The 14,566-nt window shown below is 50.5% G+C and overlaps 2 protein-coding genes across 3 annotated transcripts in view; both read left to right on the top strand.

Moving 5' to 3' along the window:
* Positions 1-573, top strand: part of LOC126985922 (uncharacterized) — a 2,193-nt gene extending 1,620 nt beyond the window's left edge. The window contains exon 2 of the mRNA XM_050841476.1: positions 1-573. This exon is cut by the window's left edge and continues 768 nt beyond it. The gene's annotated coding sequence lies outside the window, so the exon portion shown is untranslated.
* A 1,962-nt stretch (positions 574-2,535) lies between these two features.
* LOC126985912 (E3 ubiquitin-protein ligase SHPRH-like) lies at positions 2,536-14,349 on the top strand. 2 transcript variants are annotated; one of them, XM_050841464.1, is made up of 10 exons: positions 2,536-2,665; positions 3,726-6,715; positions 7,203-7,396; positions 7,922-8,117; positions 8,783-8,965; positions 9,644-9,838; positions 10,270-10,650; positions 11,248-12,453; positions 12,554-12,739; positions 13,458-14,349. In XM_050841464.1, exons 2-10 carry the CDS (start codon positions 4,013-4,015, stop codon positions 14,097-14,099), a joined length of 5,886 nt encoding a protein of 1,961 aa, XP_050697421.1. In that variant the 5' UTR covers positions 2,536-2,665; positions 3,726-4,012; the 3' UTR covers positions 14,100-14,349. The 2 variants fall into 2 exon arrangements, with proteins under 2 accessions (XP_050697421.1, XP_050697422.1); XM_050841465.1 differs by having other exon boundaries at positions 2,539-2,661.
* The last annotated feature ends 217 nt before the right edge of the window (positions 14,350-14,566 follow it).

Here is a 14,566-nt window from a genome sequence, read left to right as displayed (position 1 = left end):
CATAGTTCTTTTCCAATCCCTTTTTTCTCCAGTAATCGTCCTCTGTTTCCAACCTAATCCTCTATGTCATATCGCTTAATCCTCCTTTTATCCCTCCAATCCTTGTATCTATCAACCAATCTTCTTGTCTTTAATTTTTCCCCTTTTGATATCTTTTTCCCTTCTCCAATCCCCCTCTCTCTCTCTCTTAATAATCCTTTGTCATTTTCCAGTTCCCCTCAATCCTTTTTTCCCTTCTCCAATCCTCTTTTTCCATTATTCAGTCCTTCTAATCTCCTCTATTTCCTATCCAATCCCCTTTATCAACAAGCAATTCCATTTTTTCCTCCTCCAATCCCTTATCGAGTCCTCCTAATCCGCCTTTTCGTCTGTTCGTATCCCATTTCTCCTTAAACTCCTTTCCCAATCCTCTTTAGCGTCATCCAATCCTCCGTTTCCTCCTCCAATCCTCCTTGCCATCGTCTTGTCGTCGTCGTCGTCCGTTCCTCGTCGTCACCACCTCGCGGCCTGACCAGAACCATGTGTAGCGCCTCCCCTGTATACCAGCTTATAAATATACGAAACTGTGGTACACGACCTGGTTTGATTATGGTATTCGATCCTTTGTATGAGTCTGGGGTTGTGGTTTCGATCCTCCTCCTCCTCCTTCTCTTCCTTATTCTTCAGTATCTCCTCTTCCTCCTCCTCTTTCTTCTTCTGTTTACCAGCTTATAAATACACGGAACTGTGATACACGACGTGGTTTGATTATGGTGTTCAATCCTATGTATGAGTCTGGGGTTGTGATGTGACTGTGGTTGTGATCCTCCTCCTCCTCCTCCTCTTCCTTCTTCAGTATCTCCTCTTCCTCCTCCTCTTCCTTCTCCTTCTTCTTCTTCTTCTTCTTCTGCATACAAGCTTATTAATATACGGAGCTGTGATACACGACCTTGTTTTATTATGGCCCTTAAGAAGCCCTCCAAATCCCCCCTTGATATGTTTGCTGAGGTCATGAGCGTGTGTGCGTGTGTGTGTGTGTGTGTGTGTAGGGGGGTGAGGAGATTATGTTCTTTCCATTTCTTTATTAATCACGTTAATCTCATTGCTGCCTTTCTTTCCCTTCTATTTCTTCTTCCTTACATATGTTTTCGCCAGTCTCGTCTACACGGCCGTGCTGTGTAGACGTGCGTTGTCCTGTGCTCCGTCCGTGGATGCCCTGCCTTCCACGGAATAAACGGTGTCTAGAGGACATGGCTGACGAACATTCCTACTCGGCGGCTTCCGGGCAGTGTCCTGCCCCTGAGGAACGGCGCCTGTGGTCTGACGAGACTGAAGAGATGGACGACTCTGCCGAACTTGACCCTCGCCTTTGTTCGGAGGACCACGTGGCCAGCGCTAGCAAGCGGCTCAGGCCGGATAATCCGGCTGCCTCTCCCCCACTGCCTCTCCTGTTAAAGCTGCCACCGTACCCATGGAGGGTGTGCAGTCTGGTAGCTCTGAGACTATACTGGTCGACGGTGAGGTGCCCCTGGAGGACACGCACCCAGCCGCGGCCTCTGCTGCCCCGCGCCAACCCACCCGCCGCCGCCTAGACTTCCCCGCCGAGGCCGGGCTGACACCAGCTCAGCAATACGCGTGGTTTGCTTCTCTACTGAAGCAGCACGGTGAGTTGGAGCCGCTCTTCAAGGAGGGTAGGCTCCGACCTTATCTCCCGGTCAGGGACGACGTCGCCTTCTACAAGCGGCTCCTCACTGAGGGGTTCCTCGACGTAGTTTTGGTCGAAAATGCAGCGGAGCGGCAGCACACTGTCATCATCCACAATGTGCCGCTCTACATGACTGCCAACCTCATTGAGACCCCAGACAACTTTCTGTGGATAAAGCGCAGGTATGCGGGCGCGGCCCCTCGCCCGCAGCTTCTTGGAGCGGTGGTTGGCCACGTCCCGACGTTCTTTTTCCTTCCTACTTCCTTTTGAATCAACCGCCTCGGCCACCGTCTCCTCCTCCCTCCTCCTTCACCTTCTTCTTCTTCTTCTTCTTGTTCTTCTTGTTCTTCTTCTTCTTCTTCTTCTTCTCCGCTTCGTAGGTCATCCTCCTCTTGCTATCCTCTTCTCCTTATTCACACAGTCCGCTTAACAATGGCATTACATTATTTATCTTGCGACACTTTTACGGGGTGACAAAACAATGTGAACTCTTGCATAACATTACCAAACAAAGCATATAAACAATAGACACATGAAAAATACATACACAAAAACCACGATATACATTTTAAACTCACAGAACCGTAGATAGAGTAAGGAATGAACACAGAAAACATATAGTAATTAGAAAAGAAGGTAAGCCATCATAATCATCATCAGCAGTATCCCTGGTCTCTACGGGATGACAAATCGAGCATCCTCATAACAAAACCAAAAACAACAAAAAAAGGCAAATAAACCCAACCCAAGCCACTATATATAAGCATTACTAATAAAACTATAAATAAAACGATGAATAAACCTACACAGAGCCCTAAATAAGGCGTAATAAGACGTGACAAGTCAAGCGCCTCAGAGCATCCCTGGCCATTGTTTACGCGACGCCGCTCGCTGCCGCCGCCCTCGTGTTTTGCGTCCTATTTATCCTCCACAGGGGTGATTCAGCGCCCTGGGGGAGGATTCACGGGTGGATTAACGTGGGTGAGAGGACTGTGGTGTTGAGGGAGTGGTGGTGTGTTTGTGTGGAGGTGTGTGTGTGGCGGTGAGGCCAGGCCGGGGGTGTGAGGGAGGGAGGAAAGAAGGGAGGTTATCGAGGGGAGGGAGGAAAGAAGGGAGGTTATCGAGGGGAGGGAGGTTATCGAGGGGAGGGAGGAAAGAAGGGAGGTTATCGAGGGGAGGGAGGAAAGAAGGGAGGTTATCGAGAGGAGGGAGGAAGGAAGGGAGGTTATCGAGGGGAGGGAGGAAAGAAGGAGGATATCGAGGGAGGGAGGAAAGAAGGAGGTTATCGAGGGGAGGGAGGAAGGAAGGGAGGTTATCGAGGGGAGGGAGGAAGGAAGGGAGGTTATCGAGGGGAGGGAGGAAAGAAGGGAGGTTATCGAGGGGAGAGAGGAAGGAAGGGAGGTTATCGAGGGGAGGGAGGAAAGAAGGGAGGTTATCGAGGGGAGGGAGGAAGGAAGGGAGGTTATCGAGGGGAGGGAGGAAGGAAGGGAGGTTATCGAGGGGAGGGAGGAAAGAAGGGAGGTTATCGAGGGGAGGGAGGAAGGAAGGGAGGTTATCGAGGGGAGGGAGGAAAGAAGGGAGGTTATCTTGACCTTGGGATGTAATGCGTCGGGCAGCTGCACGGGAGCATAAAACGCACATCTGTGTTGGCTGTTAAGGGAGGGAAGGGAGCCAAGTGTAAATGTCAGTGTTGGTGTGTCGTGTTGACAGTGACAAGCCGGTGTGTGTTGGACTTCAATGTTAGGTCGGCTAGGTTAGTTTAAATTTGTTGGGCATGCGGGCTGGCTTATATATGCAACGCTAAGCAGGACAATATTAATACCCTTAGTGTGATCCTTTGTATGGGTGAAGCAGTACCCAGCAGATATGACATAAGCTGTGTATGTTGTGCAGTGCTTGTTATGCACCCGTATAGCTGCCCTGCACATCATAAGTCCAGATCCAGATATACTGGCTGGGTCATGATAGGTCTAAGTATGTCCAGTAATATTGATAATAATGATAGTTTCCTTATATCTTTGTCTCTTTGCTTTCTTCACAGTGTGGCGTGCCTGGTGGGGCTGGCTGGGAGTGTGCTGAGAGGGAGGGAGGAAGAGACACTGCAGAACAGTAACAACAAAGAGGCATGACGGAAGACACCAGAACAGCAACAGAACAGAAAACCAACAGTCAATAAAATACACCAAAATAAGACAAAATAGAACAGGAAAATGGAAAAAATAACAGCACAGAAAGATAGAAGAAGAAAACCAAACTGAGAGATATCAGAACGAAGGAAGAAATGCAATAAAATACACACATACAAAAAAGAACAACCCAGCCGCCAAGATGGTGCGCAACAAGCCGGCGGCACCACAGCAGTTAAACGAAGTCCAGCAACGGCAAAACAACTGGAACCTGCTGGACGGGGCGCAGGGGGGGCAAGGACCTGCTGAGGGAGAAGGAAGAAGAGCAGAAGAAGCAGAAGGAAGAGGAAGAGAAGCAGGAGCAAGAGGAAGAGGAAGAGGAAGAGCAGTATTTGAAGATGAGGAAGAGGAGGATGACATCGCAGTCCTCTTGAATGACCTTGATGATGACGATGATGATGACATTGATTTCATACCCGGCGGATTGAACGACCCCGCCATCCGCCAACGCCACGTCCATTGGGGTGACTTCTTGGCAGATGAGGTGGAGGAGGAGGAGGAGGGGGAGGAGGTGGCGGTGGTGCGAGAGGTCCAAGCCGGGAGAGGAGGAAGAGGGAGGCGCCGACAACAGCAACAACAACAGGAGGAATTGGACTATGGAGCGTTCCGTGAGGTTCTCGACGACGCGCAGTTTTACGTCAAGGTCGGAATGGACTTTACGAGTGGGTCCGGGGTGGAATCGAAAGCCACAGTGAAGGAGAAGGACAAGAACATCGTCTGCTATTTCGGGAGTCTGACCCTCGCTCTCCTTAACCCTCCGAGCCTAAGCGACCTACAATCAATGCCCTGTAAGGAATTCTGGGTGTACGTAAGCGCCCAGGCAGACCATAGTGCTGTTTACTTCGAGTGGTCATCCTCCGAAAGTGCCGCAAAGAAATCGAAGCAGAGACGGAAATCCGCTGAGCACTTCCGGCACTGCATGATCGCCGGCACCCTCCCACTGGCACTCTGGCAGGGGCTCGGAACGCAGTGTCACTTTGAGTTACGTCTTGACACATTCGATGAAACGGAGATGTGTGTGAAGGTTTACCTGAAGAAGGGCGGGCTAAGCGACATATCACAGCGCGGCGACAAGGCCCATGGGGGGGAGGGGATGGCGGCGGTCGTCCAGCACTTCTATGGGGTCAGCCTGGTCACACATGTCGGCGAGGAAGTCCTGAAACATGACCTTGAGGAGTTGTACGCTGCAATCAAAACCTCACATTCTGATCGACACTACTGCAATGTCGACCCGCAACACCCTAGTCTATTCCCGCGACTCCGGCCGTACCAGAAGAACGCCGTGCAGTGGATGTTACACCAGGAGAACTACGGGGGTGCGGCGACGCATACCGACGCCCTACACTGCCTGTACACGGAGATACTGACACTTGACGGAACGCAACTATTCTTCAACAAGTACGCCGGATTTCTCGTAAAGGACAGACCTCTTGCTGTACCCCCAACCCCAGGCGGGATCCTCGCCGACGAAATGGGCCTCGGGAAGACGGTGGAGGTCCTGTCCTGTATGCTGTGCCACCCCCGGTCGAATGTACCGAAGCCAGACTATTTAGAACCGGTTACGTTGAAGGAACAGAAGCCTCGTAGAAGGGGCAAAGCTACGAAGAGGTTAACCGGGGATGATATTTTTACGTTGAAGAATGAGGAGGAGGAGGAAGAGGAAGAAGAGGAGGAGGAGGATCAGAAAGGGAAAATGAGGGTAGATGAAGAGGAGGAAGGGGACCAGAAAATTAAGATAGAGATGGAAGAAGAGGGAAAGGAGGAGAAGGAAAGGAACCAGAAAACCGAAACAGAGCAAGAAAACGAAGAGGGAAAAGATGAAGAAGATGATAAAGGAGAAACAGAAGAGGAAGGCAACAGAAAACGAGGGCAAAACAAACGCTCGCGGAGTAAAAACGACGTGAATTCTGAAACAAGGACCACAAAAAAAATGAAGCTGGACGCCACAAACGGAACAGAAAAAGGAGGAGGAAGACGAAGAAGTGGAGGAGGGATAAAAGTCCATCTACCGAGGCGGAGAACGAAGGGTGGAGGGCGGATGAGGGTGGTGGAGAGCGACGATGAAGGTGGAGGAGGAGGCGGAGACAAGGTTACGAGAAGTGGACGGCCTCGACGGAGTGCGGCGAAACAGTTCAACGGATACGCGATTTACGACGATGAAAGCGACGACGATTCCGACCGTGACGAAGCGGAGGAGTACAAACCAGATGGGTACTGTGAGGAAGAGGAGGAGGAAGAAGACGAAGAGGAGGAGGAGGAGGAGTACAAAGCCGAGAGAGCTAGCCCCAGGAAACGCAGAACTTCCGATCGAGTCGAGACATCACCGCAGCGGACCCCAAGCCAGATCGTCGAGGAGGAGATCGCCAACAGTACGCAGTGGTCGTCGATCGAGTCCGTTATCCTAAACGAGTGCTGGGGCGGAAAGGTCACGGCGTATCGCAAGGAAGGCTCGTACAAGGAATTCCGTAAGTTCCTACGCATGAGGAAGAAGGACCCGTACTACATGATGTCGCTACGGGAACGAGTCCAGCTCTTCCACGTAACTGACCTCGCCCGGTTCAGCGCCTCGGAGGTCGTGAACCGCCCTACGATTCAGGGGTTCTTCAATACGAAAGTCGAACCGAAAACTTACTTCGAGTGTATCTGCGGAGCGTCTGATGTCGACACGGGGAAGTTCCGGGTCCAGTGTGGGGTCTGTGGTCTATGGCAGCATGCGGAGTGTGTGCAGTATGACGTGGGAGACCCGTACCGGGGCGAGTATGTCTGCCCGCACTGTTGGACCACACAGCCGCCAGTCATGTCCGGGGCAACGCTGATTGTGACGCCCTTCTCCATAAGCTACCAGGTGAGAGAGAGAGAGAGAGAGAGAGAGAGAGAGAGAGAGAGAGAGAGAGAGAGTTTAAAGATTGTTACGCCATTCTCCATTAGCTACCAGGTGAGAGAGAGAGAGAGAGAGAGAGAGAGAGAGAGAGAGAGAGAGAGAGAGAGAGAGAGTTTAAAGAAGAAAAGGAAAAAATATAATGATTGAGGGAAAAAGAAGTAAAAATAATGTGTGTGTATTATTATTATTATTATTATTATTATTATTATTATTATTACTTCCTTTCTTCTCCCTCCCCTCCTTCCTTCCCTTCCCTCTCCTCTCACCCCATTTCTCTCTCCCCTCCACTTTCTCTCCCTCCCTTTCTTCTTCACCCTTTCCTTCTCCCCTCACACCATTTCTCTCCTCTTTCCCTCCCTTTCTCTCTTCCTCCTCTCCCCTTCTCTCCTCACACCATTTCTCCCCCTCCCCCTCCTCCCTCCCCCCCCTGACCCCATACCTCTCTCCACAGTGGGTGAACGAAATCATGAAACACGTTCGTCACAAGTCGGTTCGCATGCTGGTGTACCGCGGTGTGCTGGCGCAGGGCTACACACAACCCCACACCTTGGCGCGCTTCGACATCGTCATCACAACCTACGAGACCCTGAGCCGAGAGTTGAACTATGTCGACCTGCCCCATAGCAATAGCCAGGCTGGACGCAGGTGTGTAGGGGGGATGTGTAGGGGTGGTTAGGGACGGTTAGGAGAGAAGGGAGGGGTAGGAAAGGTTAATGCCGACCTGCTCCATAGTAATAGCCAGGCTGGACCGAGGTGTGTATGGGATGCAGGGAAGTTGTGTAGGGGTGTGTAGATGGGGTGCAGAGAAGAGAGGGAGGGGGAGGGGCATAGGGGGATACAAGAACCAGGAGGGGTGATACAGGATGGGGAGGAAGCTGTAAGGGGGGTGAGGAGGTGGAGGAAGAGGAGGAGGAGGAATAAGAAGAGTAGGGAGGAGGAGGAGGAGGAGGAATAAGAAGAGTAGGGAGGAGGAGGAGGAAAAGGGGAGAACATAGGAGATAATGGAGGAGAAGAAAGAGGAGGAGGAGGAGGTATAAGAAGAAGAAGAAGGGAGAAAGTAGGAGATAATGGAGGAGGAGGAGTGAGAGGAAGAAGAAGGAGAAGGAGGAGGAGGAAAACATGAGAACACAGGAGATAACAGAGTCCCCCCTTCCACCTTCCTCCACTCAGGTTCCGCCACCCTAAGCGGTTCATGGCCACTCCGTCTCCGCTGCCGTGCGTGGAGTGGTGGCGCGTGTGTCTGGATGAGGCGCAGATGGTTGAGTGCACCACCACCAAGACCGCCGAGATGGCACTCCGCTTGGCCGCCGTCAACCGCTGGTGTGTGACGGGGACCCCTGTACAGAAGACGGTCAATGAGCTGCAGGTGAGAGGGAGGGAGAGGGACAGGTGTGTGGGGTGAGTGGGATTTAGGGTGAGATCTTGGGTGAAAGGAAATGAGTGAAAAAAGGGAGTCTGGAAAGGGGTGGAGGGGGAGACGGGTGAGGTTTCGAAAGGGGTGTAAATAATGACATGGGGTGACATATGCTTGGGGGAGAAGGTGTGTGTGTGTTTGGGGTGAGCTTAGACTAGAGAACGGGTGAAAAGGGGTGGTTCAGAAAGGGTGACGTATGGGTGGGGTGAAGTACGTGAGGGGTGAATATTTAGCGGAGAGGGGTGAGAAAGGGTGTTTGGGAGAGGTGTGTCTGGGGTGAAAGGGTGAACCAGATCATTTAAAAAGGATGACAAGCTTCAGAAGGGGTGCAGTAGGCTGTATGGGGTGAAAAAGGGTATTTGGGAGGTGTGTGTCTGGGGTGAAAGGGGTGAGGATTGAAGGGGCTATGGTGTGAGAGAACAAGGAAGTGGGGTGAAACGGATCATTTAGAAAGGGTGACACGGTTCAGAAGGGGTGCAATGGGCTGTATGGGGTGAAGGAAGAGGAGGAGGGAGGAGAAGGAGAAGGAGGAAAAAGTGAGAAAATTGGAGATGGAGGAGGAGGAGGAGGGTGTCACACAAAGCAACCACACCACCACAACCACCACTCCACCGCAGGGGCTATTGATGTTCCTTGGCGTGGATCCGTACTGCTCCGCTTTGTGGTGGAGTCGTTGCCTGTACCAACCTTACTGCCGGGGGAACAAGGCACCACTCCACTGCGTCCTGGCGCGGCACATGTGGCGGAACTCAAAGAAAGATGTGATCCACCAGATTGACATACCCCAGCAGAAGGAGGAGGTAAGTGGAAGAGGAAGAGGAGAAGGAAGGTGATGTTGGTAGAATAGGTGGAGGAGGAGGAGGAGGAAGGAAGGAAGGAAGGTGATGTTTGTAAAAGAGGAGAAGGAGAAGGAGGTAGAGGAGGAGGAGGAAGAGAAGAGGAGGAGGAGAAGGAGAAGGGAGGGAGGAGAATGAGTAGAGGAGGAGGAGGAGGAAGAGTAGAAGAGGAGGAGGAGGAAGAGAAGGAAGGAAGGAAGGTGATGTTGGTGGAAAAGGAGGAGGAGAAGGAGAATGAGGTAGAGGAGGAGGAAGAGGAAGAAGGAAGGAAGGTGATGTTGGTAGAAGAGGAGGAGGAGAAGGAGGAGGAGGAGGAGAGAAAGTATGAGATATATGGAGGAAGGAGGAAAGTAGAAGGAAGTTGAGGAAGAGGAGGAGGAGGAGAAGGAGAATCCCATATTCCTTTCCCATCCACTCACAAAAACCTACGAAAATCAATCCATCTATACGAGCAACCAACAACTTATTTCATCTATTCCTACCCTTTAAATAATCCTATCCCCTGTTCCTCCCTCCCTGTCAGCTGTTCCTCTCTGTCTGTTTGTATCTCTCTCTCTCTGTCTACATTCATCTATACCAACAACTTATTTCATCTATTCCTAGCCTTTAAGTAATCCCATCCCTTGTTCCTCCCTCCCTTAGGTCCACTGGCTGTCCTTCACGAGGGTAGAGGACCACTTCTACCAGGGTCTGTTGTCTCAGTGTTCCTACGATGCCCAGAGCAGACTCAAGCGTTTCCCCGACAACAGTGTCAAGCTCAGCTCCCTCGACCGCGCCACCCTCACCTCCGTCCTACAGCCCCTGCTTAAGCTGCGGCAGGCGTGTAACCATCCCCAGGTGTGTGAGAGGGAGAGGGAGAGGGAGAGAGACGGGTGTGTGTGAGAGTGTGAGAGTGTTTGTGTGTGTGTTAGAGAGAGAAAAAATATATATTGTGTGTGTGTGTGTGAGTGAGTGATTGTATGTTTGTGTGTGTGTGTGTGACAGAGAGAGTATGTGTATGTGTGTGTGTGCGTGTGTGTGTGTGTGTGTTTCTCTCTACTGCATTCTCCCTCCCTTCACTGTTTTCTCTCCCTTTCCTTCTCTCTCCTCCTCTCTCCTTCCCTTCCTCTTATTACTCTTTCTCTCTTCCTCACCTCTATCTCTCTCTCTTTTATTTCTTTCCCTCTTATCCCTCCTCTCTCTCTCCCTCCTCCCTCTTCCTTCCTCTCTCTCCCTTCCTCCCTCTCCCTTCCTTTCTCCCTTCCTCACCTTCTCTCTCTCCCTCCCAGGTCGTTCGAGGTCAGTTCCTTCCGCTGGCCCGCAAGACAATGACCATGGAAATGCTCCTCGACAACCTCATCAAGAAGACAAAAGTGGAGGCAGAGGAGGCTCACAGACTCCTCATATCCTCCACCAACGGACTCGCCGCGGTCCACCTGATCCGCGAGGAGTGGGCGGAGGCGGTGGAGGCGTACCGGGAGGCTCTGAGGTCAATGGAGGATCACAAGGATATCAAGACAGACTCGCTGCAGAGGCTACACACGCTACATAACTTGGCGGAGGTTCTGGAGTCCGGCCACGAAGGTTTGCACCCCACGCTAAGGGATGAGAAGCTGAAGGAGGAAGCAGAAGGGATCAGAACCAAGTATCTGCAGCAGCACCCACAGCAGGTAAGGAGCAGAAGGAGAAGGAAGGAAGGGCATAAATCAACAAAGAATGACCTCACTTTATTGTATAGAAAGTCTCGTTAGTAAGGAAGCATATATACATTTTCTGAGTCAAGACCTATAGTAACTGTTTGGGGTTTTGTTAGGTTAAGTTTAGGGTATCTTCAAACACATGATAGCCAGCACCTCATGGTATAAATCAACAATGAATGACCTCACTTTATTGTATAGAAAGTCTCGTTAGTAAGGAAGCATATATAAATTTTCTGAATCATGACCTATAGTAACTGTTTGGGGTTTTGTTAGGTTAGATTAGGTTAAGTTTAGGGCATTATTTTATTCCATATTATTTTTCAATTTTCCTTTTTTTTCTATTATTTTTTCCCTTTTCCTATTTTCCCTATTTTTTCCTTTTTTTGTGTTTTCCTATGTTTTTCCTCTTCATTCATTCATCTATTCAGTCTCCTGTTCATCCACTCATCTCTTCTGTCTCTTTGTTTATTCATGTATTTATCTGATTTCTCGCCTCTGTCTATCTATTAATTCCCTTCTTTGTCTATTCACCTCCTTATCTATTTATCTGCATTCGTACGTCCCCAGGTTGCGTCAGCCCGTGTGGAGTGCCAGGCCAACACCAGCGCCGTGAGGGACCTGGAGCGCAGCATCCTGGGGCGTGTTAGCTGGTGGCTCGCCGCGCTGCAGTCCTTCGACAACGAGTTCGTGCTGGAGGTGCGCGATGAGATGCTTTCGAAATACTCACGTTTCGAGGAGCACAAGTGTCTCCTGCACCCCGTTACCACACGCACGCACCTCCAGCTCGTCCTCAACGCCGAGATGAAGAAGTTGACTGACCAGCGGAAGGATATGATTTCTGGCATGGATAACCTACAGGGTCTCGATCGTGCGGCACTCCTCTCTGGCGCCATCGACTGCCATCTACGCCCAACGGAAACGGAGCCTCCACAGTGCCTGCTTTGCGCGACACACGAGTTCTTTGAGGATTACGAGGAGACGCTCTTCTCTATGCGCGAAACGAAGCATAGTCGCACCACGGAGGTGTCGCGCGAGACCCAAGACGTGAAGGACCAGACCCAGGTTAAGTTAGCGACCCGGCGAGGCCACTGGGGTCAGGGCGAGGTGGAGCAGGTCCTACGATACCTACAGACGAAGAGCCTGTCCCGGGTGGAGGAGGAGGTGCAACAGGACTCGCAGACGCATTTCCGGAAACTTGACGCCATGAAGAAGGAGTTTAAGAATTACCGGATTTGGTGGCGGGCGGTTTTTGACTCCGTTTCTGCGTTGGACGAGGTCAACATGGCGACGATACGCTTACGTCTGCGCTTCCCGGACGAGGAGCCGCCCCCGCCGCAGGGTCGAGGCCGCCGCAAGGAAGGGGACGACTTAGAACTGCGTCAGGAGGTGGTCCGCTACATCTTAGAACCCTCAGAACTACCCCAACAGGAGCTCAAGTTGAAATCTGAGCGTGTCGTCGCCGCGAACGACCTCAAGGCGAAACTCGGCCAACTCCTGTATCTGCAGAACGTGGCCAAGACCGATTTTGGCAAGGAGGGCGGCCATAACCCCGAGCCATGTCCGATCTGCCAGGGTGAGCTCGGGGAGAAGTGGGCCGTTTTCATGTGTGGCCATAGCTATTGTATGCACTGTGCTCGGACCTTGGCCAACCAGGCGGCCTCGTTCGGGGGTGGCCGGAGCGCTATCAAGTGTCCCGTCTGCCGCCAGCCCACCAAGACGAGGGAGGTGGCCTACGTGGATGTGCTGGCCAAGGTGGAGGAGGAGGAGGTCAAGGTGAGTGTAGGGACGTGGATGAGGAGGAGTTGCCCTGAAATATGCTAAATCTTTCCACTCTTCCTTCCTTCCTGGCCTCACCTAACTCTTCCTCCCCCAGGTCCAGGGCAGCCTCAGCACCAAGATGCAGGGAGTGGTGCGCCTCATGCTCAAGCTCCGCCAGCAGGACCCCAACGCCAAGGTGCTCATCTTTTCCTCCTGGGTGGACGTGCTGGACGTCATCGCCGATGCCCTCGCGCAGAACGGCATCACGTACCGGGCCCTGCACCAGCGCTCAAAGTTCCACGTATGTTTCCTCATGAGGGTGGACTATAGTTTCAGCACAAAAGTGCAAGGTGTGCATTGTCATGCTGTGGCAGCCTGCCGTGAAACAGTGTGTGTAATTTCGTGGATAGTATGATGTGTATAGGAAACCGTTTATCAGTATGCAGGCAGCAGTGACACACTGTCAAGCAGAGTGAAAGCAGAATTTGAAATTATTTATAATGTTGAAAACAGCCGTTTTGTTAATTTATAAGGTCACTGATTATGACTGTTAAACAGTCTTGGGGCTGCCCTCTGCAGAGAAAAGTAGTCCTGGTTGGTTATTTAAGAATTATAATCATTGGTCTCATAAATAATCTGTCTTTGACAGTATTAATCATTTGAAGTATAACCAACTATAATTGACAATATTTGTCATTGCTGCCTACATACTGTTGATAATGAGTCTAATGACAATTGTTTCCTATGTGTGGGCCATCATATGTTATCTAGAAAATCAAGCCTGCTGTGACAGCAGGTCGCCAGACCGTGATGATGCACACCTCAGACTGGCACAGTGATTGTGGGATGAAGGGAAGGGAAGAGAAGAGAATAAATAAAGTAGACAAAATAAATGCTTAAAAGGAATAATCTGACATGGAAGGAAAGGAAATTATGATGGACAGCCAAGAAAGGAATAAAGGAAAGGATGAACATATACAAACACACATCCCCTCACCCTTACCCTCTCCCCCTCACAGCGGCACCTCTCCAGCTTCAAGACCAACAGCCAGATCACGGCCCTGCTCCTCCCCATCTCCTCCGGCTCCAAGGGACTTAACATCATCGAGGCGCGCCACGTCATCCTCGTCGAACCGATCCTCAACCCAGCGGCGGAGTTGCAAGCGATCGGCCGAGTCCACCGCATAGGCCAGACCAAGGAGACCACGGTGCACCGGTTCATCGTGCGTAAGACCATCGAGGAGCGCATGTACCATATCCTGCACCACCACTGTCAGAGCCCTTCGGAATTGACGGACGAGAACACGGTTACGATCGGCGACTTGCGGAATTTGTTTCGGCCGCTGGAGGAAATTGAACTCGAGAAGGAGATTGAGAAGAGAGAGAGAGAGGAGAGGGCGAGGAGAGAGAAGGAGGAGGAGAGAAACGGAGGTGATGGTGGTGGTACAAGTGGAGGTGTCGGAAGTAGACTAAATGGTGGTACAGGTGGTGTTGAGAGTGGTGATGGTGGGGGTGGTGACGCATATATCGGAAGTGATGAAAATGACATTCTTGGGGAGATGTGTGGTGTTGATATTAGCGATGGTGATGATGGTGGTGGTGGTGATGATAGTAACAATGGTCCAAGTAGTAGTAGTGGTGATGGTGGTGATGAGTGGTGATGAGAATGGAGGAATAAGTAAGGAAAAGGAATAGAAACAAAAGGGAATAGAGGAATAAGGAGGAATTGATTGAAAGAATTGACAGCGAGAAAATAATGATTGAATATATTAACCCAAAAAAAAAAAAAAAAAAAAGAGGAAAATAGAAGGAAATTGATTGAAAGAATTGACAGCGAGAAAATAATGATTGAATATATTAACCAAAAAAAAAAAAAAAAAAAAAAAAAAAAAAAAGGAAAATAGAAGGAAATTGATTGAAAGAATTGATATAGAAAGAAAAAAAGGATTGAAAATATTAACAGAAAATCAAAATAACGGAAAATAGAAGGAAATTGATGGAAGAATTGATATAAAGGTGAAAGGGATTGATAGAACGGATTGACATAAAAAAGAGAAGTTAGAAATGTCACCACAAAATCAAAATGAAGCAGAAAATAGAAGAATAAAAGAGAATTGATGAAAAAATA

This window comes from Eriocheir sinensis, chromosome 60 (assembly GCF_024679095.1).
Source record: "Eriocheir sinensis breed Jianghai 21 chromosome 60, ASM2467909v1, whole genome shotgun sequence".
NCBI lineage: Eukaryota > Metazoa > Arthropoda > Malacostraca > Decapoda > Varunidae > Eriocheir > Eriocheir sinensis.
This window is presented reverse-complemented; position numbering and strand designations above follow the sequence as displayed.